The following is a 25,426-nucleotide window of genomic DNA, read 5'->3' on the forward strand; positions in this document are numbered from 1 at the left end:
ATTAATCACCCATATAAATTGATATTTTAAAATGCCATCAAAAACAGAAAAAAAAAAAAAAAAATTACGTAAATTTCACCGCCATTTAACATTTTCCGTCAAGAAAACCTTTAAATCTAACGTTTTTAATAAAAATAATAAAATTGGGTGATAAATTAACAACAAAAGGCATTAACCAAGATACACACTATTAATTCAATAAATAATTAAATATCATCAATAATTTCTTATGAGGTTATAAGATTATGTTGGCCGACCATAGATGCACATGGCTTAAACTTAATAACATGAAAATGATAACAATCTATTTCGAACTGAGAGGTAATGATTTAGTATTACAATTGAAACTACATGTCTACATGCTGTGATTTTATCTCTCTACCAAAGCAAAAAGGGTTCTCTTATTGTACTTCATATGGCTCTAATATGCTAGTCATTAGAGTGTACAACATGGAGGTATATTTATGTACATATATATGTTCTCCAGGACCGATATGATTAGGAGCAAATATAATTCAAATTTCCCCTAACATCTCACAAGCAGAGAGAGTAAGGTCTTGGCACTGCCCGGGATGCCCAAACTTCTATTATTCCATAGTTGGTGAAGCATGAGCTTCAGGTTATAATTCAAGTTTAGACGTTCTGTGAATATTTTCTTCTCCGGTTTCTCTACTGATCTGCAACAATGAATGACACACGTTAAGTGTCCAATATCAATGTGTCGAAACAGAAAACAGTGGGTTTATGTAAACAGTAGACTAAACAAGCGGAACTTTTACAAGTAATGCATCAATTTCACAAAAGTTCTCCAAGTATATAGTAAAAGCACAACAAACTTCCTAATTAGTATACAACTAAACCTTCTCAACCACCCTCATTTAACTAGATAGCAATTCTCTAACCACTCCAAATCCAATCATGAAGACAATTGAACGATTCAAACATAAGATTTCTAACAATGATAACAACTTGGCTATTATTTACCAAAAAAAAAAAAAATATTGGCTTATATTTAAAACAACTTGATGCTTTGAAGAACACACCCAAGAGCTTTTCTATAGATATTAAAGACGATAGGTAATTGACTATTGTATGAGATAAACAATACTTAATATTTTAAAGACAAAGTATAACAAGAATCTATTGTTGCAGTCATTGACATCATATCACCAATTATCCACAAACTTTAATCTACCTCTAGTTTTAAGCTTGAAAACTAAAGAAATCTGTGATAATGCAACCATTCAACTTTTGTCATCTTACAAAATTGCCATACCCACAAAAAAATAAACGAATCACGTAATTTCATTAAATAACAGTAATTAATATTGGAAATTTACCTGCATCTAACATCAGGTCATCTGTACATACTTCACTGACCTCACCATGTTTTGGCTCGTAATGATTTTCACATTTTATCTCCTCACCCAAGTTAGGAAGAGAAAAGGACCATGATCTAACCAAGGTGCTGGAAACATGAGCTGGTGCTGAATCAGCCGTTGCCAGTAGCATCAGTGTAGGTGGATTACTGCCCCGGCGTTCAGCAATTGAAGGAGAAGTACCTTTACATGACGAACAGAAATTTGATGATTTCCAGCCATTTATAGCAGAAAATGCATCCACACATGATCTTGTATCCCCTTCTTTAAATAGACAATCTGTTTCACCCGAAGCTGAATTTCTAGTACACAGATGATCAGATAATTCCAACCCCGAAGGTGAAGGTTGTGAAGAAAGGTTAGATGAGTCTGACCAATTTGAAGAGGATGGTGAAAAGGTAAAAGGGCTGGAATAATCTGAAGTGGACGGGGAAAGAGAAGGGGACATAGAATTGAATGGAGGACTGTTGTTTGGATAAGGAGAGAAAGAGTCTGGCGAGCTACAAGGACTAGGTAATGGGAATGATGAATCAGCATGATGAGCATGCTGTTCAAACCCTTCACTAATACAATCTGTATTGGGTAAGATAGATTCTGATAAGCTATGTTTAAGGGTAGACTGCAATAAGTAGGCAGTGGGGGAAACAGGTTCTTCTCCAATATGTTGGGAGTCAGTTCCACTTTCAAGAACAGGTGGAGTATTCTGGCAAGCAATAGGTGACAAGAAAAATCCCTTCAGGATACCATTAGCGAATTTCTTCCTCAATCTACCCCATCCATTTTCCCGAGCAGGAAGATGAGTTTCACTCACAGAACTCGACAAAGTAAAGGGAGGAACAACTCCACCGGCAAGTGCCTTGTTGAAGATCTCAAAATCTTGATCGTACTCATCAACTTTCCTATTGCTAACATCACTATTGGCCATGTCTTCATCAACTATTCCACTACATAAAGTCCCGCCTTCTATAGACTCTATCACTTCAGTACCATCTTTCAAGATTTCTCCACTGGACAGAGTATCCCAAAATTCAGATGGCTCTTCACCCTCCTTTATTGGCAGAAGAGGTCCTTGTGCCCTCTCATATTTAATGACCTGCTGAGCAGCCTTCCTCGCATTATTAGACATCATTGAGCTACAATACCTCCCAATCCAAACATATATGGCAGAAGGAACATGGACAATAAATGCCCCACGGGAGTCAAGACTACGTTTACTAGGATGACGCACTAATTTGGGTACAAGATGAAGGGGAGCATATGGAGAATGTGGAGCCATCCTATACATCCTCAAAATAGAATTAGGACTAATGGGCATGGCATGAACTCTCTTCTGACATTGAAGAAGCTGACAAGCAAACCCCATGTTAGGATTAGTTACTCCTCGAGCTGCCTTCACATACTGGAAAGCATCCTCAAAGCTTTGCCCTTCTTTCCACATAAGATATGCGATGACCAAAGAGGTAGATCGAGACACCCCTTGGCAACAATGGACCAAAACCCGCCCACTTTGCTCCCTAACATCCTCAAAATAATCAAACACATCATAGAGGATACTTGTTATATCTTCTGATGGTCTGTCCTGCAACCAAAGTGTCTTGTACACAAGATCACCCTTGAAAAACTCGGGGCAAACAAAACCAACACAATTGAGCACATGAGTGATCCCATTCTGCCTCAAAACCTCGCGATTCTTAGCCACAGCTTCACTTCCTAAATATATATGCTCCACTATCCTTGAGCATTCCTTCTCATAGAAAGCAAGCTTATCCTTATTGGATTCAAACTCTCTCCCAGTAACCTCAATTTTCGAGCTCCCACTCGAATTTACACCCAACCCACTTCCAATTCTCCCTCCAGGGGTAGTAGGCAGAGGCCAAACCCCCAGATCATCCGACCCCGCCTTAGGCCACTCCACAATTCGCCTAGAAATCGAAAGGGGTTGGAGTGGCGGCAAGCAAGACCGAGCTTTATTGCTCGGTTGCGCTCTAGGGTATACAGGATTAGGCTTATTAGGTGATCTATCAGACCATGAAACTGACCTAAGATAAGTTCTCCGGGCATTAGCTTGCCCCTCTTCATCCCCTGCACCTAACATCTCACTAACCCCCTTCCCCCCTAAAATAAATCAACAAATTTCAAACTAATTGATACAAACCCATCTCAGGATTCTTCCTAGAAAGAACATACAATAACTGGGTCCTATCATAAATACTTAAAAAACATTTAAAGAAAATCAAATTATATTTTTTTTGGGGAAAATTCTAAAAAAAATCCCACCTTTTTCTAACCTAAAACCCTAGACTTGGAATTCCACAATTCAAAGGAAGAAAAATCTAATTCAGACACGAAAGACGACCCAGTAAAAGGAAAATTAAACATAAAAAAACATTGAACAAGTAAAATCAATTTCTGGGTAAGACGAAAATGTTGAAGAAAGACTTACTTACTTGTAAACAAGTCTACGAAGAATCTGGCAACAAGAAAGAGACGTTTTAGGTAAGATATAATATGAAAATTGAAATGGGTTTTTGTTATTTAATACCAAATTCACTGAAAATTGAAGAATTTAAGGAAAGAGAAAATAGAAAGTGCTGTATTTTGCTGACCACCAATCTTTTTCCCAGAAAGTGAGAGAGAGTGTGTAAGTAGTGTGCGAAATTGATGAAATGAATTGAAGCAATTGGATTTGGGAAAATGGGGAAATTGAATTATAAAAGTATTTATTTATTTAATGATAGTTGGTTGGATTATATTGATATTTTGGTGATTGAACATTGGATTTATTGACTGGTCAACTTTCAACATCTTTCCAATTTCCATGATCTGACGGTGCTTCTCATCCTAGTTTTGATCCGAATTGTAGCCGCACGTTCATTCTTAATGTTATGTACTACCGCTTACACAAGCAACCATTTCCATTTATGAGTTATATCTTGCCAAAAATCGAAATTAATCTGGCTCCTGATGATTGGATTTGATTCCAATTTAGATTCTGTTTTCTTCGCTTTAAAAAATAAAATAATAATATGTAGTAAACATTATTTTAAATCATTAAAAAATAATTTATTTTAGTAATTAAGAAATTTAAAGATTCCTTAAAATCCATGATTGAGAAATACAGATATACATATGGGGTTAGACAGAGATATAGAGAAAGAAAAGATAGTTGGTAATTATTGAAGAAATGGAGAGAAAAAATGTTGGAAAATGATGTCAAAAGTACAAAAAAATAAAATAAAAGAAAAATGATGACAACTCATAAAAAAGAGGGAATGTTGTAAAAAAAAAAGTACATTCTTTAAATAGAAATAGACATGTAATTTTGGTTTCCCAAAAAAGGAATACAGACTTGTAACAAAGGGACTGGGGGAGTAAAATTAAGTTTAGTTCAATGAAAATAATCTCATTTCATAATCAATAAATCAGTAATTTAAAAAGCAAATATAATCTAGATTCTATAATAACAAAAATAAGTTTTGATCGGTTAAAATAATTTCAATTCAGCAAAAAAATTAAATTCAACAAAAGTAATTTTAGGTGAGTAAAAAAATATCGGTTCAACAAAAACAAGGTGAAGAAAACATGACTTTAACCTTTAGGTAGTGTTCAATTCACCCGCGTTTTTATTTGATGCTATCTAAACATACAAATTATGGAGTGTTAATTTAGAATTAATCTTAATTGAACTTATTAGCAATAAATTATTTTATTTGACCTTATCATCTTGAATTTTTTACTCAAAGTAGTCCTAACTTATGAGTAATATTGATGAACATCTTTGACTAGGCTCAGCATAACTTGCTTAGCACTTAGGATTGATTGCACACATTATGATTGATGATCTAAATTGAACTGAAATTTAGAGACCTACAATTGGTTGTAACAAATTACTATTGATTGACCGAATAAATAACTCACTCTTTCTATTCTTGAAAGATGACTCTTACCATTATGTGTGTTCCCCTTTATTAGTTACATTTTAATTATTTATCAGACTAAAATAATTTTTCTTTTACACATTTTTTCGTACATATATATTTTAAATGCAGCTCTGCTCATTTATCAAAATATTTATCAACTCCCAAAACAACTAATCCTATTTACATTTTTTTTTTCTAACGTTAATTTATTGTCTTAATACTTGATATATGTGTGACATAGTGACATCTAATCATTGTTTTTTATTACCTTACTTTTCTTAATAAAAGCGTAAAATTAAGATTTTCTTAATAACAAGTAAAACTTTTAGCTTTTAACATTTCTCTCAATAATTTTTATTTTTATTTTTACTTTTTTTATTTTTTTGGTGAAAGAAAGGGGCAAGCTCTAAAACAAACAAACAAACTAAGCAAAACACAAAAATAAAAACAAACGCACAAGGCCCTCTAATAAAAAGGGCCTATGTTTAACTATTAACATTTTAAGAAAAAATAGTAATAATTAAAAAAAAAATAAAAAAAATCCCTTACTCTATCTCACTCTGTAATCTGCATTACTAGGCTCATTCAATTGTATAATGTTTTTTTAAGGGTAGTAAGTCAAGGCACAAACGCACAAGGCCCTCTAAAAAAGGGCCCATGTTTCATGTTGGGTCATGCGCTTTATGTTAAACTCTAGCCCAGCCGAACATGGCTTTTGTTGTTTGCAAAGATGAGAAAAAAGGATGAGCTACTTTGGACTTTGGGGTAAAGAGAAAGTGTAGGGGTTCACCTACACTGCTAGCATGTACTCGTACCAACTAAAATATGGGAGGAAAGGAAGGTATATTGGACATGCTATCTATAGAAGAGTATACTCCGTACTTTAGTTTTTTATGTTGCAACGTTTGCACTTTTGATTTGTACTTTAGTTGTGATGTTTTGTATATGAGATTGTGCAATAGACAATCTTCCATTTGTTCCTAACCTAAAAAAACAATCCATTTACCTTCAATATCATTAGAGTTATTCACATTTATTTCCTCTCTGTAATTTTTCACTTTTGATTCAATAAGTAATTAAGAAGTATGAATTTGAATTAAAATGGCGAATACACACGAGAGTAGCCAACAAAAAGGGAGTACCAAGGTCAATATTTTAGGTGAAAACTAAGGTTTATTTTGGTGAAGGGACACATCGATCAACTTAATTTTTACATTTTTTTTTTCAGAACAAACAGGAGGAGGGGCAATTTTTTACATTTGAGGTGTATGTTCATGCATTTAGCAATTACTTAATGTAAACATATTTTAATCTCCAAAATCATAATAGAAGAATATTTTCTATTTATTTAGTTATTTTTTTAAAGGCAATATTCATCTATCCATGGAGAGGATAGAAAACTTTTCCATCTACAAAGTTTACACTCTTCAACATAGAATTAAGATAAGCATATTAAGGCACACCAACAGTAGCAAAAAGGGAGCCAAAGAAAGATTGCTTGCCTCCCTTGCTGAACTATTATGTGATACTTTACCTTTCTATCAATCTTCTTCCTCACTTTCAGCTGTTATTCTAAGTGACAATTCTTTTTCTTTCCTTCACCACCTTCAAACACTATCTCCTTTTCTTACATTATTTAGCTCTTTACTGCCACTGCTTCGCTATTTTCTTTCACCCCTCTCTCACCATCTATATTCATGTCTCGGTATGGAGACACCAACCCTCATTTCTGGCCCGACCAGCCTGATTTTCCGGCACCACAGCATATTCAGCCAGAACCAAGGCAACCTTGGGACGGTCATCTTCATCATCCTGATAATGTTCAACAGCCTGATATGATACATGTAAGGCCTCGGCAAAGGCAGTCATCCCCTCATCCACCACCCCCCATTGCACGCCCTCCGAGAAGCCCTCCTGAACATGCCCATCAACTGCCCTCAAGCCTGCCACAGCGTCATCGCCCCCCAAGTCCACAGCGGCAACACCCCATACCACTTTCCCGCCCTGTTGAGGGGCCACCTTTGGGAAGCACCCAAGTACGGCCCAAGCCCCATTCACAGCACCCTCGCCCACACCATGTGAGCTTTGAACATGGTGCTCCCCCGCCCCGGGAGAACTTGGTGTACCCTACACCAACCAGGACCAAGCCACTAACATGGTTTGGAGCAGTCTTCTGTGTGATCCTATGGTTAGTCATAATACTGGGAGGCCTCCTGGTGCTCATAATATACCTCGTATACCACCCGCGGACCCCACACTTCGAGATATCAAGTGCATCCCTCAATGCTGCATATCTCGACATGGGCTACCTCCTCAACTCTGACATCACAGTGCTTGCCAATTTCACAAATCCAAATAAGAAGGTGAACGTAGATTTCAACTATGTGGTCTTACAGCTTTACTTTGACAAGCACCTCATTGCTAATCAGTACATCGAGCCATTCTCAGCTTTTAACACAGAATCCAAGCTTGCCAATGTGGAGTTTGTAAGCAGCCAGGTTAGGCTTCCATTGAGTGTCACACAGCAGCTCATTGCACAGATACAGAGAAATAGGATTTCACTTGAAGTTGATGGAATTTTTCATGTAAGATCGAATTTCGGAAGCCTATTAAGATACTCTTATTGGTTGTATGGCCACTGTCAAATTGAATTGACAGGCCCCCCTAGTGGTGTTATGTTAACCAGCCATTGTAGGACAAAGGACTGAAGCATTCTTAGGCAGACAGGACCAGATTTTTTAAAAATTTGTTTTTGTAAATTTTTGAGTTTGAGATTTATTAATTTTATCATTCAACCATTAATACAAATTTCCATCAATGGATAGATCTAGATTTCTGTAACAAATGATGCATTTGATTTAAATATCTAATTGTCATAACCTCATATTCACTAATTTCAGAAAAATTAAGCTAAAGTCTTCCACATATTGAAAAATAATTGTACAAGACATGCAGAAAATAATACCAGAAAGGTTTCAGGTATATTAGCACAACAAAATAGAGGGAGGAAAACAAAACCAGAAGAGGGGGGGGGGGGGGGTGGGAGGAGGAGAATAGACTAATCACATCGGCAAAAATTCAAAAGCGGCAGACTGATGCTGAAAGAAAGGTATCAGAATTTTTCTAAATCTTTGGTACTTTCCAGGATTTGCAAGATTCAGCTTAATAAGCTTCAAGATGAATTCCACTCAAAACATCCTTTTATTTACAGCTCGCAATGAAGAAGCAACTGCGCTAGAGGTATCAATCTAATGTTTTCCCACTTTTTAGGGAACAAGAGGATAAATATGCCTAATCTACTACAAACAGAAGAGGATTAGTACAAACGACAACAGTGAGAAACCATTCAGAACCTGTAGCGGTTTCTTGTAAGGAAGGGATGCCTGAGGGCTTCTCTAGCTGTCATTCTCAAGGTAGGGTCATAATGAAGAAGCCCTTGCAAGAGGTCAATGAGATCTCCAGCAGAATGATCCACATGTTGCATCACTAAGTTCTGAAAAAGGAGTTCAATTCCCACTTCAGATATGTTTTATCACACACTCTTATTCTTGCAGAGGCAGGGGAAGAAGATAAGGAGGGTATACACACCTGAAGACGAGGCAGTTTCAGAACAGCTTTGATGCTTTCCCTGGAAGTAGCACCTTCAGGCCAGTTCAATCTTCCCCGTCTAATGTATTTCTCTGCATGTCGACTGCTAAAGGAAACAAAAAGGTCCAAATATCAGTTAAAGGTCAAAAAAAATGTGTTTCCATTCAAAGGTCAAAGGAAAAAAAAAAAAAAAAAGGGGAATAGAAAGAAAAAAGTCCATTCCTAGCTATCTCTTTAACGTAACTAATGCTAGTTTAATCTGCATATCATCCCAAATAGATTTCCTAATTTCATATATCAGCTACAACCTAACGAGCTATTTACAACCAGGCTATAGTCAAACCACCTAATACAATAAGTTAGTCGAACCAATAAATAAAACCAGCTATATCAATCAGTTACCAACTAGTCCCCCTTTCTGGGACAAAAGAGACATTTACACATGTCTTGGGATTATCCATTCTTGTGATGATTTCCTGACACTTTCATACACTGTATGATTTTATCAAGTTTCTTAAAACAATTCAACCACCAAAGTTCAGGCATTTATAATAGCTGTTCAAGCATTTATAATAGCTTTTTTTAATCAAAAGGTGAAATTATTTTAAAATATGATAACCTGGCAACTGTAGCAATTCTATAATACTAGTAGTTGTCAATTATATAGGACTTTTCATGTAACCAGAATTTACAGCTTAGGACCCATCAACATAGGGCATAGACATGACAATTGATGACAGAAGTTTCTAAACTGGGCACATACTCAGCTCTTCTTAACAAGTGGTCTGGCAAGGGGCCCAAAACCCTCTCCATCATGGCTAAATGTTCCAGATTCTCATGTGTTTGGAACAATGCCTCTCCCTGCCAAAAATTTAACAAAGAATAAAAGGGCCAGTTCAGAATTTTGAAGTGTGTATACAAAAGCTATCTCAATAACATTAGTAGTAGCATGGCATACCGAGCAAAGTTCTGCCAAGATACAGCCAACACTCCATAAATCACATGGGTAACTCCATCCAAGCCCTTCATAAGGAAAAACAAGAAAAGAAAAGAAAGAGAGAAGGGAAATTTCAATACCAATGACAATTTCCTAAATGCTTACAGCAAAGAAATTATGATAATCAGCATACCAAGAATGACCTCAGGTGCACGATAATGTCTAGTAGAAACAATATAATTATGCACTTGGGTACCATGAGCTGTACTGCCAAAATCAATAACCTTTATTGCACAAGACTTAGGCAGCCTCTTTCCCTCTCTCATAGTACCCTGCAAAGGAAAACAATCAAGACACAATTATTAGTCCACATCCATCTGCAAGGGCGGAGAAACAGTCAAAATAGAAATCTAGATGAGGAAAACACAGATTAAATCTAAATGGAAAGATTAAGCAAAAACCCAATATTTATAAATACCTTATTATCTGGTATTTTTACATATTCAGAAGAAATAAAAAGTATATTTTCTGGCTTCAAATCAGTGTGGACAAGGCGCAAATCATGCATGACTGCAAGAGGAAACCAAACTAAACGTAAGGTACCGTAACAATCCCACCTGCTTAAAGACTATAAATTCCAACTGAACAAGTAAATATATAACTACACAATAGAAGACAAAACTTGGAGAAGTAAAAAAGATAGATCATCAAGTACAAGAGGTCAATGTAAACACTCGATGTAGAGAGAGACAGTGCATGAATTCATCAAAATCGTACCGATTTATAACTATAATTGCTTTAATTAAGAAAAATTACAAAATAAAAAGAGAATTAAGGTCAATAACCACAGACATGCTACACATTCCAAGAGTTGTCTCCCGATCTCGCGAACTAGGTCAACTGGAAATGATCGATAATTGTTTTTCCGAAGAAAATCAAATAAGCTTGGTCCAAGCATCTCAAACACCTGTTGAACCAATCATATTCATCCAGATGTCTTAATCCCCATTTAATATTTAAGCTGGGGAAATCATAATATCACAGACAGTTGTATACTTACAATACATATATGGTTACGATAGTCAAACCAGTTTCGTATTTGAACACAACTGCATAGATGAATTCATTTAACCCATTATCAACACGTTCACCTCAGATAAGCTAAACCTGACAACACCAAAAAAAATAAAAATGGAGAACAAAATGGAATAATATATAGAAAGGCATGTACCCATTTGCATTTCTGTTGTGTCTCCCAAGCTGCTCGAGCACCTCAATTTCTATCATTGCAGCATCACGATATTTCTTGATACTTCGGACAATCTTTATGGCAACAACCTCTCTCAATTCTCTATCCCAGCATTCTAGGACTTGACCAAAGGTGCCTGGACATAAATTACACAAAACAAATATGAGACAAGGATAGGGATATTATTATAATCATAAATTCTCCTATATGGATATTATAGGACAAACCTTCTCCGATCTTTTTAAGAATCTTATCTGCACATACAAGTAAAACAAAAAGAGTTAGTATCCATAACACTTTTAGCTTTAGCAAAATGTATCAGAAAGCCAACCAACTAGAATGCATCATTGTAGTACTAAAAGCTCTAAGTTCTAACAATGACATTGTTTCATTTGACTCATAATAATCTGATAATGTTCATAAATTTAAGGAGGAAGATATGCCAAGAACAAAAGAAAAATGTAGTTTATAAAAGGTAGTATGATTTTCAAAAGGCTATTCAATTTAAAAGCAGAAGCAAATTTTAAAATACAACAATTATTGATGTACAGACAACTTTTGAAATTTTCTGCCGCCAAGTAAATTGAAAAAGGGTCAACGAATACACAAGCTTGACAGCATATTTTCCTATCAAAGGGAGACAGGTGATGAAAGTAATGCAAATTCCACATGCAAAAAAGAGAAAAAAAAAAAAAAAAAAAAAAAAAAAAAAAAAAAAAGAAGAAGAAGAAGAAGAATGAAAGGTATGCTTGATAGCAATGCAGTATATTACAGCGAGGTGTTAAATTTTCTCCAAGCTCAAATATGTAATGCCCATCTTTGTCATCATCGCGCCATGGTGGAGAGCCTTTATGAACATTCAATCCCTTCACAAAATGACTAGGATGCTCCAAATGTACTCTTGTTGGTCCAAAGCTTGTGATATTGCCAACCTCTTGGCCACTATATAATCCTGACTGAGCCTACACACCAGTCATCGATTCATTTCTAACTTACAGAAAATCAATCTATGTTCACACTATGCCAATTCATTTATCCCTCTCAAACCACACTCATGAAGAAATCACAAGAAGATATGAAAAACCATGGTTCAAAATGATCAATCAGTAAAAATACAAAGAAACTAAACACAATGCTGCAGAAAAACTTTACAAATTTATAAACAACAAGAACTCACACTCACTACACAAAGTCAATCGATAATCAAACCCAACATAGCATCACTACCAGCTCATTATCGTACCCGAATTCACGCAAAATAAACACTATAACCTCCTCCCCCAAGGCATCAACTACTTGGCCAAAACTATAACCTCCTCCCCCAAGGCATTAGCAAAGAATAAATTGCAACTACATAATCAACACTGGGCAATTGATGATAATAGATGAACCCGTGAACCTCCAAACCAACCCACCAAGCTTGCTTAAGACCCCCTCCTCCCCCAACAAAAACCCCATCAAAAAAAAAAAAAAAAAATCTCTACTTTCAGCTGAAACCCACTTTTCAAGACTAAATTGCATCAAAATCATCAAATTCAACCTTAATCAAGAAAACCCTAATTCCATACAAACAGAAGCAGCAGCTATCAAAAATAGATGAAATTTCAACACAAATCACATACACAGTAATAATTAAACTTAGAATTAGAAGAAAAAACCAAATTAGATGAGAGAGAAAGAGGACTCACCTTGGAAGATTGTGGGGTTTCCCAGGTCGAAATTCTGGGTCTTTTTCTCGGGCGACGATCCATTTGACTATTAGGGATTTCTCGCATATACTCCATTTCCATCATCCAACAGAAAAATAGAGAAGAATTAGATCAGATCAGTGTTAAGATGATGTGAATTCATTGCGTTTTTTTTGCTAAAATTGAATTGAAAACCCTAATTTTGCGACTCTACTGTCTGTATAAATCTGGATGTTCTAAAAGTTCATATCTGGGGACGCTACCGTCATGTGCGGCGGTTCACTGGATTCACTCTGTCTCACTTCATCTCAACCGTTGATTTTCATCACAAGATGATGAGGGAGCAAGATCTTTGATATATACCGTTTGATTTTGATGAATTAATCGTGTGCTTTTGTTCTACTCTTATTAGGTTTGACGACAAATGCATTAAATAAAAACACTAAAAAAATTAAACAAAATTTTAAAAAGCGGTAAGCTAACACACACCAAAACACAAATCGGGTAAATTTTGACTGACCGTAACCCATGGCCGAGTAATCCCGGCCTGGCCAGCCACACCGTGTGGCTGGCTGACACACCACACACATCAAAACACTGACCGAGTAACTCCTGACTGACCGAATAACCCCTGACCAAGTAACCCCTGATCGATCGAGTAACTCCAGCCATACCGTGTGGTCAGCCACATATTTAAAAATGTATTGTTTTGTAAATGTAAGAATATAACATATTTTACTTTAAAAATTAAATAGGAAAAATGGAAACTAATAATCACACCTTTTGGTGGTTTTCTCTAAACAATCTCACCTTTAATTGATCTCAAAATAATCTCACCTTTGAACTTCATCTGCTGTCCTTGATGGATTGTTAACCGGTTTAATAGGTTAACTTAACACTTGTCACATTTCTATTGGTTTAGCATTTTTAATATTAATTCTAATTATTAGAAAAGCTTTCTCTCTCATACCTCCCCCATCCTATTACCCCTGCCTACTCAAAACCACCGTCGACAGCGTCTGCGCCCCCTCCGCCGTCCTTTCTTTCACCTCTCCTTCACCACTCTCGTCGTCATTAACAAACACCCCTGCACCACCAGCCTGTCTGTATCAGTGGGACGGGTTTAGAGTGACTTGGGTGGGGTTTTTATGTTGTGGGTTTTTAGTGTGAGGTAGATTTTGGTGGTGGAGGGAGGGTTGGATTTTGGGTGTTGGGGTGGGTTTTCGGGTTGGGTACGGTCTGGTTTCGGGGTGTTGGGATTCAGTGGGGTAGGTACCGTAGGACTTTGGGTGGTCCTGGTGGTGGGTTCAAGTGGCAGGAACAATCCGGTTTGGGGTTTTTAGTTTGGGTTAAGAACTTGTAAGATTCCCGAGTGGGTTTTGATGGCTGGCAAGGGGCGAAGAAGGAGGTGGCTTTGCCGGTGATGGTTGCTTGGTTGGTGAGCCCTTGAAGTCTTGGTATTGTTGGTGATGGTGGTAGTGGTAAATCTGGTAATGGTGGTAGAAGGCCCTTAAAAAAATAAAAAATAAAAAAATAAAAAAAAAAGAAAAGAAGATGATTTTAACCTTTTTAATAAGTAACCGGTAAAAAGGACCATTTTAAGAAGATAAGGTGTAAAAGTGGGATAATTTTGAGATTAATTGAAGGTGGGACTATTTAGAGAAGACCACCAAAAGGTGGGATTATTAATTTTCATTTTTCCAATTAAATATAGGTTTAAGTACCAAGTATAACAAGTTTCAATAATATATACTTCCTCCTTTTTTTTATTATTGCACCATACAACTTGGACATAATAATTTTGGTGGTGGGAAAAAAGAAGATAGAAAAAGGTTAAAAAAAATACAAAAGTGTTCATGTGTTGTAAACATAAACTAAAGAATAAGTGTGAAAAAGTAAAAGTATGTTTGGTATTTGCAGTGTGAACAGAGATAATTTTTGTCCTAAAATGAAAATAGTGCAATATTTGTGAAATTTTCTTAAAAAACTAAGTGGTGCAATATTAAAATAACAAAGGAGGTATATATCTTCAACATATAAAATTAGACTTAAACAAAAAAACAAACAAAACAAAAGATAAGTATGTGAAATTGTAAATACACTTATACACCTAGAGTATAACATGAAAAATACAAGTAAAAATTCTAAAAATAAAAAATAATGCTTTGTATAATCATTATCCTTCAATTGTTTTGTAAAAAATCTTGAAGATATAATAAATGATCTCTAAAATCGGGAGGGAAGTTCTAATTACCAGAACCATCCCTCACTCTTATGAAAAGTTTCTATATAAGTTTTAATTTATATAAAATATAAAGATTACGAGGGGTATATTAAGGCATGAATGAGATGGTTATGACTTTCGAGCACCAAGCATGTCTCCCGGGGCCTTTTTCACAACCCTAAAAAAATCACCTCAATGCATAATCTTATCGGGTCCAAAAATTTACACCGGATATAGATCTATAATACGAAGTACATGAAATTGGAGCAGTTTAATAGATTTTTGGATCGGTGTCTAAAGCTCTGAGTGATGGTAGGGGATGCATATCGGGGTCATATAATGTTATTTGGAATCATATACATTCTCTTATTGGTCATATAAAAGTCTGTGGTGACTTTATGTTAATGAAGGAAGACATGTACATAATTGATAGCTTAAACTTTAAAGATAAAACGGATGGTTTAAACCACTCAAATAGCTTCTCATGGTCTCATGGAGTCTATGGGAAGCATCACAACCACTTACCGTTTTATGCCCAAAAAAGTTCAACATTGTTAAAAAATGAATATATATTTAATGTTTCAGGGCCAATTTTAGCAATTTTTTCAAAGTAAAGTGAATGTTAAGGATTTATAACATGCCTTGGTTTGGATTTATAACATGCCTAACAATAGGTTTATTCCAAAATCATGTTATATTGGTAGTCAAATGCTGCACAAGATGGTTTCAATTACTAACTTGACATTCCGAGGCCCTATAAACATGTCAAGAATTCTTTATTTGGTTATCAAACCCAAACTCACCCCATTCATTACTCACCATAAGTCCATAACATTGTTGACGTATGCATTACATGGGTGGTTTATATTTTACTAGCACCATTATTTTCATTGTCGATTTTGACTGTTTACAAGTGTTCATCCTTATTGTACAAACTATGGCTTAGCGCACCCGACAACACCACCTTTTAACACCGATGACCCCTTCTCTGATGTAATATTGGGTCGCCATTAGTTAGAGGTAATGCTGATGTGAGCACCCAAACTATAAATTGTGTTGTTAAGGCTAGTTTTGCCTATTTTTTATAATGAGTACTATTTTCCTATGAAAAATAGAATATTACTCTTATGAGGCATTTGGTATGTGGGAATGGGAATTTGAGAAATATAAGTAGAAGTGGGAATGAGAATTGGTAAGTGGGAATTTATCGAATATTCCCAATCTCTTGTTTGGCATATAAGTGGGAATTAAATTAGAATTAAATGCCAAATTTACTATTTTATTCTTATTGTTTTGAATCTCAAGGACTCAAAATTGATATGCATTATTAAGTTGAGGGCAATCATATCTTTTATTTAGCTAGAGAATTCCCACCATTTTATTACCTACTCCTCCTAGGTAATAAAATGGTGGAAATATAGGGTATATATTCCTAAGCTTATTTCCACTCCCTAATCTAATTCCCATCAAACAAACATGGATTTATGAAGACTTCGGATTAATAATCCTATTCCCACCTCATAATCCCACATACCAAACACCCCACTATTGTTTTATAAAGCTGAAAATATACAGGGTATAAAAAAAAATAAAAAATAAAAAAAAAAAAAAAAAAAACTGATAAGAGGATGAATTTGTTTACAATTACCAACAAATTTTAAGATTATAATTGGACATCTCAAAAACATGAGACTTTATTACAGAGTACTTCTTAAGCCAAGCAGCACAGGAAAGAAATCTACCCGTGGAACTAAGGAAGACATCCTGCGCCACCCTTGAGCACTTAGCTAATCCAAGACTCAGCAAATCAAAATTGCGAGCGGGATCAAAGAGTAGCAAGAATATAGTCAAGAAGACAACAACCCATCGCTTGCCATAGATGTCATAAACAAGGAGCATACATACATTATACAAGACACCTTGTAGAAAAGAAAGTTGCAGAAAGACCTTCACTTGTTACTCAAATCTATCTGGTTACAATGCAATTATCATTTTGTTTCAAAGTAGAATCACCTGCTTCCTAGAACCTAAGTGCTGATCAGTAAACACGCTCGTTTAACTTTGATGTGTTCTATGGACAAAAACTATGAAGAATTTCAATACTATGAAGCTACAATTTCTTTTTTATACAAAGAAAATAGCCAGAAGAGATCAATAAATTGACTATAAATGTAACTCCCCAAAAAAAGAAAAATCACAAAAGTGGTTCCGACAGTTCCATTTCGTTTGGACTTTGCTGCTCTGGCATATCAATTTGCCGTCGTGTACCAACAAAGTCAATTCCAAGCCACTCCCATGGCCAGCATACATATCTCGGACGAGTGCTATTCCTGTTATCATCTTTATTGTCCAAGTTCTCAAGCTGACGAGTCAGTTCTTCCACTCTATCCCTTAATCTAGAGGCTCTATTGTCTGCCAACCTCAATGATTTTTCAGCTGCTTCTCTTGCAGCCATTGCTGCAGCAGCTGTCTCTTCCTTGAATTTGAGCTTTTTCTCCAACTCTAACATTGCTTGCTTTGTATCCTCAACTTCTTTTTTGAGGGAAGATATCTGCAGCAATAGAATAAAGGCCATTTTTATTTTTGAAGGAGAATAAAGGCCATTTAGTTGCACGCCTAAGATCACAAAATCACAAAAAAAAAATAAAAAGAGCAGAACGGCTGGCTGAAGGTAGAGGCGTATGAAAGCAATTAGGGAAAACCAAAAACCTAAATCCTTAAACCTATATCCATGCATCCACATTTTTAAGCTTATCCAAGTGCATTTAGCAAAACGAAAGAAACTAATTTATCACCGTCAAAATAGAACGAGAAGATCTAACAACCTCCATAGCAAGAAGCCTTTCAATTTATCCGATGAGAAGGCTTTCAGGCAATAAGCAATTTTCCCATCTAAAAGCCATTAGTTTAGAGTTTTGACAGAAATCTGCAAAGAAGCCTCAATTTTGTCTAAAGTCACATTTGAAGGCTCTATAAGTCATGATTTCTGCAGATATAAGATGGCCCTTACATAACAGATATAAATAGCTCCCTAAAATGAACATATGTGAGAAATGTGTCTCCAAACACCCCTGAAACAGCATTCAGAGAGCAAAGAGATAGGAGCACCCCCGTGGCATTCAAAACCTCAAGAATACGGAGTATAAAATAGTCCTTTCATAAAAAGAAATACATAGCCCCCTAACATGACCATGGATGTAAGAAAGTATCTCCAAACACCCCTAAAACAGCATATTAGACAGGATTATGACCCTAGAACACTGCCAATAATGATCATAAGTATGAGATGTTTGATGTACACCCAATTTGTCACTAGTTACCCCCCTTCCTCCGTTTTGAGGATTAAGGCCAGGGCAAATAAAAAAAAAAAAAAAAAAAAAAAACCACAAAACCCCCCTCCTGTCTCTCCTCCCACTAACATCACCTTAGCAATGCCTGTTTTGAGGATTAAGGTCAGGGGAAAAAGAAGTAGGCTAGCCCTTACAAATAGTCATAAATAACCACTAAAAGTTACCCCTGCCTTTCACTAAAAGATTGATCTCAAAAGAATTGAACTCTAACTTCTCAAGTAGTCTCAATACTCTCAACATTAAAGGCTTTGTTGTCTTCACCTTATTCTTATTGTTATTCTTGCTATCTAATTTTGTCTCGCATGGTCTGAATTTTTCTAGTCTAGTGGCGATAAAAGGTACACAGTCTAATTGTCTAACTATCAGGATTCTGCTTAATAATAGAGATTATATGAAGACAACAATTTAAACCATATCAGACCAAACCAGATATTATAACGTCTGACCATAACACCTTAAATAAGGTGAAGAGAACATTACGAAGTACTAGATAATTAAGTTCCAATAGAGTATCAAAGCATACTTCAGCATGGAACTCCTGCTCAACAGCTCCTCCAGCTGCAGCTTCTTGCTCTGCTGCCAGTTTCCATCTTGTAATTTCCTCTTCAGCAGCAGCAATATCGATCATAAGCCCTTCAATCTAAAACATGATAAGTCAGTTGAAAAGAAGGGTTCCATATAATAGTCTATACCAAAAGATTGAAGATTGGACAAATTAATGATAAAGAGAAGCTTAAATCCCTCAGATAAGGTTTCTTGAATAAAATTCGAACAATGTACCAATCACATCAAGTAAGAAAAAAATTACGTTTTCATTCGCTTGTCGTTCCTTCTCTTCAAGTTCCTCTATACGATGCTTTCTTTGGCTGAGCTCCTTGGATTGGGTCTCCAGATGTTCTTTAAGTAAACTTGACTCTGCCCTTAAGCCAATAAAAGAGAAGGCAAATCAGTAAACTAATTCAGCATTAAACAAACAAAACTCCTTTCAGAAACCACCTAATACCAACAATAGCAGTACAATCACAATTACTTTGGAGATGACAAACCCCAAATTTTGAGAAACAACCAAATTCAACACCTTTAAATTCATGTTCTGTGAAAAATTCAGTGATCTCAAAACAGAAATGGGTATAGTCATGTTAACCTAATTTTTTTCGAAACTTTGTCAATTTATGTTATAAATTAGTAGAAGAATTCTTTCTAACAATTCTATGTATTCAAGATATTTCATTTCAAACACTCACTCAAAGTTGAGAGAACAAAATAATACAACTCTGTTACTCTAACAATTAGGAGGTTTTCAACTTGTTAAAAGTATCCTAAATGGATTTGTTAGGTTTTTCTATCTTAACTAGTCAATTTCCAAAGACTCATTCTAGAATGAATATGCAATTAGAGGTTGATTTGATCTTACCTACCAAGTGGGTTTGCTTGCTACAGAATACATATTAATAAAATCACCCTACATCCTCCACCCTGCTCACAACCCACCTTCAGATAAACACTAAGGACATTAATCAAATAAATTCAGATTGAATCTAGAGCAACAATAATATTCCATGACACAAAACCTATTGAAACACCTATACCCAGGCTTCCAGCAATACCTCATGAAACAACCAAATCCATGGGCTATGGCACACGTGAAGCACCCAAATCCCAGCAACTACTAAGTCGACGAACACCAATGCAGAGGTTGCTGGTGTATATGATGATTGTAAAGTGTAATCAGCTGGCGGATTCCATTAATAAGTGAAATCCTGGTAACTCGAATAAATTTTGGTGACACGGCTTCTTCTTATGGAAAGGGGTAGTGTTCGCTGGTAATATTGGAAGTGGCAGAGTAACTGGTGACGGCCGTAATTATGAAATTGATGTGGCGGCAGTAGATATATCTATGATGGTGGTGACTGGAGAGAACCTGACCTATAAGAAATATTAGTTTCAAGAGTGGGGGTATCTGCTCAAACCCATATGGCCATATTCTTCTTGTGTTTAAGCATTAAGGTATAGGTGTTAAAAGGATTTGATGTATGGGTTTGGGATGTCATTATTGGTTACCAAACAAGACTTTTGAATTCCCAAACTCACATCAGGTTTCAAAAACTGGTGAACCTTCTTCCTTAAGGCGTTGGATATCAGTGTCAGACTTAGGTATAACAAGTTTTTATTTCCCAGAAGGTGAACAATATAAAAGGTCCCATTGATACTGTTCCATACAATGACCATGATGATCACTCTGATTAGTACAACAAAGAAAGTGGGATAATCCAGCAATATGTATCACAATGAACCCATACACCAAAAGGCAGGAACCTTATTCAAGACACTAAGTTAGCAATAATGATTTACTTCCTCCGTTACAGTAAAATTGCAAAACTTTTCATTTCACGGTTGCCAGTGCATTATTTAATAAGTAAAACTTATAAAATTTTCATATTTTGAAAGTATAAATCAAGATGAATCTAACAAGATCCCACATGACTATATTTTTCTTAACTATAAATTATAAAAGCTAGTCAAAGCAGAGTGTGTGAATAGTGCATTAACCCAAAAGTGTAGCAATTTTAGTGAATCAGAGAGTATAAAAATAAAGCCCGCAACAACTGATTGATAACACTGAGGGGAAAAATGATCCAAAGCACTCTCGACTAGCAGACCACACAAATAAGACAAAATCGTTGTACCAGATAGGTAGAGACAACAACTAGAAAGTTTATAGTGTTAAAGCAATGCAAGAATCACGCAACATGAAGTCTGAAGCCACATCCCCAACCCCCCCCCCCCCCCCCTCTCCCTCTCTCACCCCACCAGAAGAAGAAGAGAAAACCACCAATATTCCCTTCTACCATTAAAGTGTAATATGACAGTGTACTTCAGGCGTGATAATATATGTATGGAAGGAAGATAAAAAAAAAAAAAAAAAAAGATTGCTATAAGGCCTAAAACTGGCACGAAATTGGTACAGCCAAACTGAAGCTTAATTTAAGCCCTAATGATCAAATGTTTTGACTAGAAGCCAAGAATCATAGATTCCAGATCACACGAATCTCTAGCAGTGTGATTAAATGAAATTTTTTGGAGGAAAGGATGAGTGAGGGATCTATTGTCCTCTGTTTGGATACAGAAATGGAGAAGGGGAAGGGGAAGGGGATGGGAAGGATCCATCCCCTCTTTATAAACCAGAACCTTATATCGTTGAAAAGATCTAGAAGGAAACTGCAAGCCCCTTTCCTCCTTCCCATCCCTCCCCTCTTTTCTTACCTTCCCATTCTCTCTAAGATTGCCAACCAAACACAATGTCAAGGAGTAGCTAATACGAACACTAGACAGATATATGAAATGCATATTACTACCAATGGTTCAAATTCAATATTGCCTGCAAGAAGTACAAGATACAAATCAGTCTTAGATTCTCGGAAATTAAGGATGTACCTTAGCTCCTCCACTGTATGTTGAAGCTCAATAATCTGCAATTGTGATTCCTTAATAATACCCTCTAATGCGCCAGCCTAGACAGCGTCAAACAGATAATTTCACCATGAGGATGGCAGTATTATGAACACAAAAAAACAGATGAAATTGAGTATTTTTTACCAAGGCATATATTTCATCATCTTTTGTCTCCTGTGAACCTTCTTTACTCGCATCTTCAAGAACACGGCCAAACTTAAACTCAATCCCTGATTCTCTTAAACCGTTTTCTGCAACTTGGAACACAGTATTTGTTTCAGATGTTGAAACTGAGGCTAACCTCTTGGACAGAGCACTTCTTAGCAACACCCCTACATGCTCCTTCTCCCTAAATAATCGAGCAACTGTTTCATTTAGGTTTTTAACCACACGACTCTTTTCTTCCATAATGTCCCTCGTCTTTGCAATAACAATTCTACTCAATTCATATATTGATTCCAACCCAGCTAACGAAGCCCGTATATTCTCCTCCAATCCCGTCTCCTGAGGAAGAAACAAAGACTCTGACAGCTCCGACTGATCCCCATTATTAGCATCCACAATCTTGATCACATTATACAGCTGATCATGAATCTTTGACACAAAACCTAACTGCTCTAAAAGCAAAGGCCTTTGCTTCTCCATCTCCAACTCCAACTCCCTTATCCTACCGTCATACTCATCCACTAACTTCCTCAACTCCTCCCTCTCATCCTCAACAGAGCCTATCCTCTCTGACATCCCACTCTCAATCTCCTCCAATTTCTCATCCTTTTCAGCAATACTCTTCTCCAAATACTCAATTTGACCACTCTTCTCAGTCACCTCATCCCTCAACTGACTAATCGATGCCTCGAGCTCAGAAACCTCAATAGCAATCTCATAATTCCTTTGCTCCATCATTCCACGAGCCTCATCCCTCGACTTGGCAATCGAATCAATCTGTTTAACCACCTCCTCGACTATCTCATTCGTCCTCTTGATCACCCCATAAGCAACAGCAGGCAAACCAGTATACTTCTGTGATCTGGGCAAACCCCCAGCAGTAAAATTCTTAATATGATTAACTTTCCCTGAAATTTTCTCAATCCCAGTCACTAACATTTGAGCAGCAGCCTCAATTTCCGCCCTCGAAGATTCCTTCCCCTTCAATGCTTCCTCCAACTGCTTCGAAACCTCGTCTTTCGCCTTATTCACCTCCGACAACTCATTACTCAGTTTCTCATTTGCCCTAATCGCATCATCTCTCTCCTTAATCACCTCATCTCTTTGAATCGCACTCTCATCTCGCTTCTTAATCGCCTCACGAGCGAGTACTTTAAGCCGATTAAATTGAACTTCAAGCTCCGATTTCGAGTTTTCAGCAGCGATTCTTGCTTGCTTCTCACGATCAAATTCAGTGAGTAATTCATTGAATTTCTCAACGGAAATTTCCGATTCTGGTGAATTCACGGCTAGTTTAATCTCTTCCTGTTGATTATCCTCCTCCTCTAAGTCACTTAATTTGGCGTCAGATTCATCCTCGCCGGCGTTAGCCATGGTTGTAGGAATTCGATAATTAAGCAAATAATTCTTATTGATTGTGATGATTTGATTGTTACTTTTGATCAAAGATTGTGAATTTTGATCTTTGATTTGTGAATTATAGGATCAATAGTTGGCAAATAATCGAAATTCAGAGGTGAAATTCGAAAACCCTAGGAAAAAAAGAGGGAAAATTTAGTAAAAAATAGGGATGAGATCATACCTTAAGACGCAGGTTAGGAGGAGAGAGCAGAGAAGACGACAATAGGCAACAAGCCAACAACCAGTCCACCTTGTTCCTCTCCTAGTTTCTAAAAAGGATGATAAGTTTGCATGTAACGACCTAAGGAAGTAAGTCTTTAAAAAAAATTAAAAAAAAAAATGACCTAAGGAATTAACATAATTTGTTGCTTGATTGCCCTCTCTTATAAAAAAAACTCGTATCCAAACCCGCTATTTTGGGTTAATCGGGTCGAACCGAAGTTTTAACTAAAAATATAAATTTGGGCTACTCAAAACCCAAAATTTATAAAAAAAAATCAAGTCTAAATTCGACATTTTTTCGAGCCGGACCAAATTTGATCAGGTCTATTTCTGGAGCTATACATGAACAACTACAAAGTACGAGTATGAAGTTTCTTTTAATTTGAGTAAATTCAAGTTTATAACATTGTTAAACAATGGAAGTTTATCAAGGGGTAAAATGGTACAATTATGTGTGCATTGAGGGGTATATGTGTAATTTAATTTAGACAATCTAACTAATGGCGTTAACTTTCCCTTCGATGTTAACAATGAGAAACCAGAAACCCACCTAGCTTTATCATCTCTCTTCATTGGCCCATCCACCAACGGCGACGAGTCATCTGAGTCGTCACTCGGAGGAACAGGTGGCAAGTTGATGGAGAAATCATCACTTGAAGTCTCAAAGGAGCAAACAACAAGTTAATGGAGAAATCATCACTCAAAGTCTTGAAGTAGCAGGCGGCGTGTTATCACTTGAAGAGCGTCAATGGAGGGATTGAAGCTCACAAGTAGCTTTAATGGAGGAGGACGGTAAACACTACAAGAAAATTACCTTTTCGTAGCGATTATTCCAACCTTTGGTATCGATTGTATTTGTTACAAAAAGCTTTCCCAACGAATGGTTATTTGATACAATATGCGTCGTTACCATAGCCTTTAGTAGTGTTTTTCAATATCGTTGGTGTTGTCCTCAATAATCGATACGAAAAACTACTTCCAATCGTGGTGATTACTGTAGCGATTATAATCGCTATAAAATGTTGAACTCATTTTCTTCCAAAAAAAAAAAAAAAAAAATCACACATATGATCTTTACAATATCCGAACATGCAACCTTAAGCTCTAATATTAAATATTTTACTAATAAGCTATGACATATTTTATGTATTATTGTCAAACAATATTTGTATATCTAGTGTGAAAAAGGTTTTCCGTATCGATTTTTGGGTTTTAGTGGCGATTGTAAACGACACGATTTCCAATAATTTTATAAATGTGCAAAAAAAGGGTGGATATGTATTATTATGTTTTTCATATCGATTTTATATAGGATTACCATAGCGATTGTAAAATGATACGATTTCCTCTACAATTTCACAAACATACATGCATATTGTAGCGAATGTATAATCACTACAATATAATCGCTGCGAAAATGCATTTTTCTTGTAGTGAAAACCCTACCCTTTAGGGTTAACCATGCCCTTGATTAGTTGATTTCTCCATTTTTCTTAAGGTTTTAGTTTAATTTGGCAGCGAAGCCGTGGGAATCCAGTGGAGAAATGGTGATTGTCCATTGAAGCTAATTTATTCCTCCATTGAAGCTCACGATTGATTGAGCTTAGAGGTACGTCATTGTACTAATTTCTATTGCACCTCCTTACTTCAATGGAGAAAGCTCTCTAACTCCGTCAATTTTCATCCGTCATTGCCAGTTGTCCAAGTGGGTTGGAAAATATTTTTTTATTGTATAGCGCTGAAACCAAGGCTTTTTATTTACAAAAATGTCATTTGATAAACATCTCATGTTTATTAATGTGATAAACCTGGGCTTTCTTGTTTCTTTTGTTGAGTATTTAGAGAGTTGA

At 36.2% G+C, this 25,426-nt stretch overlaps 4 protein-coding genes across 5 annotated transcripts; 1 reads left to right on the forward strand and 3 right to left on the reverse strand.

The window, feature by feature from the left end:
• Positions 1-279: 279 nt before the first annotated feature.
• On the reverse strand, positions 280-4,097 carry LOC110709771 (protein-tyrosine-phosphatase MKP1-like). Its single transcript, XM_021888019.1, has 2 exons — positions 1,341-4,097; positions 280-677 (listed from the first exon to the last, which is right to left on the reverse strand). The coding sequence occupies exons 1-2, from the start codon at positions 3,472-3,474 to the stop codon at positions 670-672; spliced, it is 2,142 nt and encodes a 713-aa protein (XP_021743711.1). The 5' UTR covers positions 3,475-4,097; the 3' UTR covers positions 280-669.
• A 2,336-nt stretch (positions 4,098-6,433) lies between these two features.
• On the forward strand, positions 6,434-8,123 carry LOC110709797 (NDR1/HIN1-like protein 6). The gene has a single exon (XM_021888049.1). It carries the CDS (start codon positions 6,997-6,999, stop codon positions 8,005-8,007), a length of 1,011 nt encoding a protein of 336 aa, XP_021743741.1. The 5' UTR covers positions 6,434-6,996; the 3' UTR covers positions 8,008-8,123.
• A 269-nt stretch (positions 8,124-8,392) lies between these two features.
• Positions 8,393-12,997, reverse strand: LOC110709780 (serine/threonine-protein kinase AFC2-like). 2 transcript variants are annotated; one of them, XM_021888037.1, is made up of 12 exons: positions 12,762-12,997; positions 11,846-12,035; positions 11,301-11,327; positions 11,056-11,209; positions 10,885-10,933; positions 10,677-10,791; positions 10,303-10,394; positions 10,018-10,156; positions 9,846-9,910; positions 9,651-9,748; positions 8,888-8,990; positions 8,393-8,792 (listed from the first exon to the last, which is right to left on the reverse strand). In XM_021888037.1, the coding sequence occupies exons 1-12, from the start codon at positions 12,864-12,866 to the stop codon at positions 8,646-8,648; spliced, it is 1,284 nt and encodes a 427-aa protein (XP_021743729.1). In that variant the 5' UTR covers positions 12,867-12,997; the 3' UTR covers positions 8,393-8,645. The 2 variants fall into 2 exon arrangements, with proteins under 2 accessions (XP_021743729.1, XP_021743722.1); XM_021888030.1 differs by having other exon boundaries at positions 8,888-8,993.
• A 3,911-nt stretch (positions 12,998-16,908) lies between these two features.
• Positions 16,909-23,847, reverse strand: LOC110709805 (uncharacterized protein At3g49055-like). The gene is made up of 5 exons (XM_021888059.1): positions 21,933-23,847; positions 21,771-21,847; positions 19,144-19,255; positions 18,859-18,975; positions 16,909-17,536 (listed from the first exon to the last, which is right to left on the reverse strand). The coding sequence occupies exons 1-5, from the start codon at positions 23,325-23,327 to the stop codon at positions 17,180-17,182; spliced, it is 2,058 nt and encodes a 685-aa protein (XP_021743751.1). The 5' UTR covers positions 23,328-23,847; the 3' UTR covers positions 16,909-17,179.
• Positions 23,848-25,426: the final 1,579 nt, after the last annotated feature.

The sequence above is a fragment of the Chenopodium quinoa genome, unplaced genomic scaffold, assembly GCF_001683475.1.
Source record: "Chenopodium quinoa cultivar QQ74 unplaced genomic scaffold, ASM168347v1, whole genome shotgun sequence".
Taxonomy (NCBI): domain Eukaryota; kingdom Viridiplantae; phylum Streptophyta; class Magnoliopsida; order Caryophyllales; family Amaranthaceae; genus Chenopodium; species Chenopodium quinoa.